Source organism: Vipera berus (assembly GCF_964194415.1).
Source record: "Vipera berus genome assembly, chromosome: 2".
NCBI classification, from domain to species: Eukaryota; Metazoa; Chordata; class Lepidosauria; order Squamata; family Viperidae; genus Vipera; species Vipera berus.
In genome coordinates, this window is record NC_138203.1 from 165,595,072 (window position 1) to 165,601,414 (window position 6,343).

Here is a 6,343-nt window from a genome sequence, read left to right on the forward strand (position 1 = left end):
AAAACATGGCTGTGAAGAATTTTGGAGGCATGTGCTTCAAAACCCTGATTGGAAGCTCACAGGAAGTGACATTAATCAGCTAAAAAGGATTGGCACAGAATACTGGACGCCATAAATTTCTTTCCCACCTAACATAACTTTTGCCCTGGCTTCTAGAACTTCATGGGATGAAGGCTCCCCTTTTGGGAGCCACTGCAGGGATCCTTTTCTGCTGCTTGTATCAGTGTCTTCCCCTTTACATTAATAGTTTAAAAGCTTGTTTCCCCGCATCCTGGAAACCCTCCACTATAGAAGCACTCATCAAGTCTCCCTGATCAGATCAATTCTTAATCTTGTGCCAGTAAAAGTGTGTCACCCACACCTATATGGCACAAAGGGGGGATTGTTGGAAGTCAGCACCCACCCACCCTCCTAGAGAAGGAAATATTTTGGGGAATTTTAAAAAAGGCAGAATATTATATGTCCCCAAAGGAATAATGGAAAAAAAATCTTAGGCAGAAACCAACCCCCCATCTCCTTCCCCCAAGCAGACCAGCTTTTAGAAATGCAGATCTGGTAATTCATCCAGGGAAACTGGTGCAGGAAAGCTGGAGCTGAGGGGATTAGAAAAACAAAGACTGCAAGGAACATGACCTTTAGGACATAATAGGATTAACCCATCATCCTTAGAATACCAAAAGGGCACACTCAAGGTCAGGTCAAAAAACATTGCACAGAAACAGGAACAACCTCAAATACAAAGCAAAAAAGAAGGCATAAAAACTCCGAACTCCATTTTGTCAGCTCTCCCAGAATCTCATGCTGCTGTTGGTTCTATTTTTCCACTAAAATCCTTTCCAAACAACCTCCATTTTATTCCCAGCTTGGAAGTGGACCTGATTTTTCTTTCTACAATGCATCTTGAATCCTGTCACATTTATATCCCCTATACATTTTTCTGTTGTTTTTAAAACTTCGCTAATGAAAGTTATTGAAATTAGGTTTGCTCACACTTTCGGTTAGCTTAAAATTCAGCTCAAATAAAATCTGAGTTTCCATAATTACATTTCTCATTTAGCGCAGCTTATTTTGCTAAGATAACAGATTATTTTTTTCCAAACTAAAAACAAAAGTGTATGAGTGGAAAGATGGATTACATATTAATAAAATAAGAATAGTTTCAGGAGAACTTCAATCCTTCACGTTTAATTTGGCTGTAACCCAGATGTTAGCAAATGCCAAGCAGTTTCTAATGGGGCCCACACCTATCATATAACAATTCAAAATTAGTGCCAGCATTCCCATGAGTTATCTTCCAGGAGTCATATGACTTTAAATCCAGTTTCCATAACAACTTCTGGAACAATTCCATGTCCATTTGTCCCCTTCCTCTGTAACTCAACTGGAATATTGCTGATATTGGCAGCATTTGCAATTTAAAAATCTACCAAGACAAGTATTACAGGATGTTAATACTTGCACATGTTTATAATACATTTTCTATGATGACCTCATTGCCAAATATATATTCTTTCATGTTCTTGATACCATGAATATGTTGATTACTTCCCATTGTTTGATTCCATTTTGTTCACCGTGTGACATTCTTCCAGGTAGTTTCCTTTCTAACTTTTTTTTACCAATACTAAAAGGTCCCTTAGACATTTGTCTAGCTCAATAATTTTTTGCTATAGATTTTCACTTCATCTGGAAACTCCATAGAATACTTCACTGAAACATAGGTAACCTGCCTGAATATCCCTACATTTACCATTATGATTTCAACTTGTTAGTAGATCTAGTATATCTTTTTTTTCTAATGGCACTCTACTCTTGACTTTATAATTTTCAATATTTCCTTTATGATGTATTCAGGCAATAAATACTGAATGGTTTATATTATTCCTTTAAAAAAACAAACAGGAAATTGTCATGATGCTGCTGTTAAGAAATTCCACGGTTGTTAATAGCTTTAGGGAACATTGAATGCTTTTCCACCAAGGAGTTTATAAAGATGCCAAGAAGTCTACATTGCTTGTTGTTGTTAGTTGCGAAGTCGTGTCCGACCCATCGCGACCCTATGGACAATGTTCCTCCAGGCCTTCCTGTCCTCTACCATCTTCTGGAGTCCATTTAAGCTCACGCCTACTGCTTCAGTGACTCCATCCAGCCACCTCATTCTCTGTCGTCCCCTTCTTCTATTGCCCTCAATCTTTCCCAGCATTAGGCTCTTCTCCAGTGAGTCCTTCCTTCTCATTAGATGGCCAAAGTATTTGAGTTTTAGCTTCAGGATCTGGCCTTCTAAAGAGCAGTCAGGGTTGATCTCCTCTAGGACTGACCGGTTTGATCGCCTTGCAGTCCAAGGGACTCGCAGGAGTCTTCTCCAGCACCATAGTTCAAAGGCTTCAATTCTTTGGCGCTCAGCCTTTCTTATGGTCCAGCTTTCACTGCCATACATTGCAACTGGGAAGACCATAGCCTTGACTATACGCACTTTTGTTGACAGGGTGATGTCTCTGCTTTTTAGTGTGCTGTCTAGATTTGCCATGGCTTTCCTCCCAAGGAGCAAGCGTCTTTTAATTTCTTGGCTACAGTCCCCATCTGCAGTGATCTTGGAGCCCAGGAAAATAAAATCTGTCACTACCTCCATTTCTTCCCCATCGATTTGCCAGGAATTGAGAGGGCCAGATGCCATGATCTTGGTTTTCTTAATGTTTAGTTTCAACCCAAGTTTTGCACTCTCCTTCTTCACTCGCAACAAGAGGCTCTTTAGTTCCTCTTCACTTTCTGCCATTAGAGTGGTATCATCTGCATATCTTAGGTTGTTGATGTTTCTTCCGGCAATCTTAATTCCAACTTTTGATTCATCTAGCCCTGCCTTTCTCATGATGTGCTCTGCATATAAGTTAAATAGGCAAGGCGACAGTATACAGCCTTGCCGGACTCCTTTCCCAATTTTGAACCAATCAGTGGTTCCGTGTCCAGTTCTCACTGTTGCTTCTTGGCCTGCATATAGGTTTCTCAAGAGACAAATAAGATGGTCTGGTATGCCCATCTCTTTAAGGATTTGGCAGAGTTTGTTATGATCCACACAATCAAAGGCTTTAGCATAGTCAATGAAGCAGAAGTAGATGTTTTTCTGGAACTCTCTAGCTTTCTCCATGATCCAGCGTATGTTAGCAATTTGATCTCTAGTTCCTCTTCCTCTTCGAAATCCTGCCTGTACTTCTGGTAGTTCTCGATCCACATACTGCTGGAGTCTAGCTTGTAGAATTTTAAGCATAACTTTACTAGCATGAGAAATGAGTGCAATGGTGCGATAGTTTGAACATTCTTTGGCACTGCCTTTCTTTGGAATTGGAATGTAAACTGATCTTACATTGCTAGGATTGTATTATAAACTATTACAAAGGGAAAAAAAACTGCATAAATTACCATAACTTCAAAAAGTGGTATAATGAGGAGTAAATTTGTTTATGCCAGATTTTTTGTAGTAATAATGTATATAAAAAAGTAATAATGTATATTAAAATATTACTTTCAGAGATAACAATTATGGTGGAAGCAGTTCTAGAATCCAATGTGATTATGGAGATAAAATTGAATGGGTGAACTTAACACAAAAAACCATTTCTCTAGTTAACTGTAGGTAACTACAGAATAATTCCATGAGGTAGTCTCCACACTGAATTATCACTTTAGTATAATAGAACTTATGTACCACTTTATATGGCACTAAACTGGTGAAACTGCTGAATTATCTGGTCATAAAGCAGACTACAAATATGATCAGTAACTGAAGACTACAACGAATAGTTTGTTTAAACAATTGCTGTACAAATGCAAATAATTCTATTCCAACAGTATTTAACTAAGCTAGATTTTGTCTGTTGATTTAGAATTTAAATATCAATTGGGAAGACAACAGAAATAAAAGAGAATCATTTTGAAACTGGCTCACAGTCTTCATGTTATAAAGATAGCCATAGAAACTGCAATAATATAAAATGTTGAATTCCAAGAGTCATGTAGTTGATTTTATATATGTTGACAGAAAATAACATCCCTACCCATTTACAAATACAATTTAGGCCAATTTTACCCATGCCAATAAAAGTTAATTTAGGCCAGTGATAAAAATCATGAGTAGATAAAACCAAATACTTGTGTGGCTAAACATGGTACCTTCCCAGAATGTTTAATAATCTCAAAGTAAGCTTTTGTGTTTATAAGCCTATCTAAACTCCAAAGTCCTTTTGACAGTACAGAGAAGAGTACACCCAGTCCTTTCACATGGGTTAATTTGTTTATTAAAACCTGACTGTTTCAGAAACAAGACAATCAGAAGATAAAGAGATATCCGCACAAAGATATTAAACACAGCTACCAACCTACTACTGAAGCTCCTGCCAAATGCTTGGCATGGGATTGGTAGCCTTGAAGTCAGCTCATCTCAAAAATTCAGTTGATGCAAATGGCCTGCCTATTAATTTCTATTGCTTGTATACACATGCTCAGGCACATTACAAATTCTGTCCTAATCACACCTGGCAGATAAAAACTTCAAGCATTCCCCCCCCCAAATGAAGTGGTGCCAAAAGACTCCACCAAAAATGCTGAAGACGTCAAGGGACTCTTGCCAAAAGACACAATTTCAGATGAGCTACACTACAGCAAACGCTTCCGTGATTCAACAGTATACTTCACAACCCCCTCCCCCCCTCCCATCATAGCTTTACAGTAAATTTAGCTCTGGTTGAGTTTCCAAATCTAGACAGCACACTAAAAAGCAGAGACATCACCCTGTCAACAAAAGTGCGTATAGTCAAGGCTATGGTCTTCCCAGTTGCAATGTATGGCAGTGAAAGTTGGACCATAAGAAAGGCTGAGCGCCAAAGAATTGAAGCCTTTGAACTATGGTGCTGGAGAAGACTCCTGCGAGTCCCTTGGACTGCAAGGCGATCAAACCGGTCAGTCCTAGAGGAGATCAACCCTGACTGCTCTTTAGAAGGCCAGATCCTGAAGCTCAAACTCAAATACTTTGGCCACCTAATGAGAAGGAAGGACTCACTGGAGAAGAGCCTAATGCTGGGAAAGATCGAGGGCAAGAGAAGAAGGGGACGACAGAGAATGAGGTGGCTGGATGGAGTCACTGAAGCAGTAGGAGTGAACTTAAATGGACTCCAGAAGATGGTAGAGGACAGGAAGGCCTGGAGGAACATTGTCCATAGGGTCGCGATGGGTCGGACACGACTTCGCAACTAACAACAACAACAACGAGTCTCCAAAAAATCTAGACGCACCAATTTTGACCATAGCCCCAGATCAGGGGTAGGCAACCTCGGCTCTTTTATGACTCGTGGACTTCAACTCCCAGAATTCCTGAGCCAGCACGGCTGGCTCAGGAATTCTGGGAGTTGAAGTCCACGAGTCATAAAAGAGCCGAGGTTGCCTACCCCTGCCCCAGATGAATCCTGAGAGCGAAAGAAACCCAGGGGTGCATAAACCAGCGCTTAGACGGAAAGGAAATGCTCCAGACCAGCGAGGCTGGCGGGGAGTAAGCCCAGTAGCCGGGCACGGGGCTGAGGAGAAACCTTCGAAGAGCAGCCGCTCAACAGAAGCGGAAGCGTTGAGGGGTGTTGCCATGGGGACCCATTTCGGCGCAGCAGTGAAGTCGACGCCGTGGAGGAGAGACGCCTGGGCAGCGGTTGCCATAGGAATGCCGAGACAAGCTTCCCGACCACAAAGTCCATCTCTCCGGACCGACACTCACCATCCGTCGCACCAGACGCGCACAGGCCGGCCGGTGGCGCTGAAAGGGGAGACGCCTCCGGCAGCTCCGTTCCGCAGCATCTCGAGCAGGCGAGTGCCGGGCCGTCAGCGGCCGTCCAGCCCCCGCCGCTGTCACGAAGTCAAAAGACCTCCCCCGCCACGTGACCAGGGAAGGAGGAGCCGGAGCTGCCGAAAGTATCGGCGCGCTCCTTACGTTCCCCCCCCACCCACCCTCGAAGGACCGCCCCTTGGAAAAGCCGCTCGGGTTGAAAGGAGGCGATTGGCTGGAGCAGGGGGTCTTCAAACTTGGCCCTTTTATGACTTGTGGACTTCAACTCCCAGAATTCCTCAGCCAGCATGCCTGGCTGAGGAATTCTGGGAGTTGAAGTCCACAAGTCATAAAAGGGCCAAGTTTGAAGACCTCTGGGCTGGAGCGATCGGCCGGCCTGGAGAAATTCGCGCGTTTCTGCCGTCCGGGCCGCAACTTATTGGAGGATGGGGGGTTTCCGTCAACCCTATTTCACTCTTCTTTTCTGCATGTGGCCTTTTGAAGACACGTAACTTCTTTCTTTTTTTTGGCACAGTTATTACA

The 6,343-nt window shown here is 42.6% G+C and overlaps 1 protein-coding gene across 3 annotated transcripts in view; it reads right to left on the bottom strand.

Annotated features, from left to right (window-relative positions):
• Positions 1–5,881, bottom strand: part of PCYT2 (phosphate cytidylyltransferase 2, ethanolamine) — a 44,380-nt gene extending 38,499 nt beyond the window's left edge. For all 3 annotated transcript variants that reach the window (XR_014025383.1, XM_081319709.1, XM_081319710.1), the window contains exon 1: positions 5,753–5,881. Coding sequence is in view for 2 of the 3 variants with exons in the window: in XM_081319709.1 (XP_081175835.1) it covers positions 5,753–5,832 (80 nt within the window). In the remaining variant the exon portion in view is untranslated. The remainder of the gene's footprint in view (positions 1–5,752) is intronic.
• Positions 5,882–6,343: the final 462 nt, after the last annotated feature.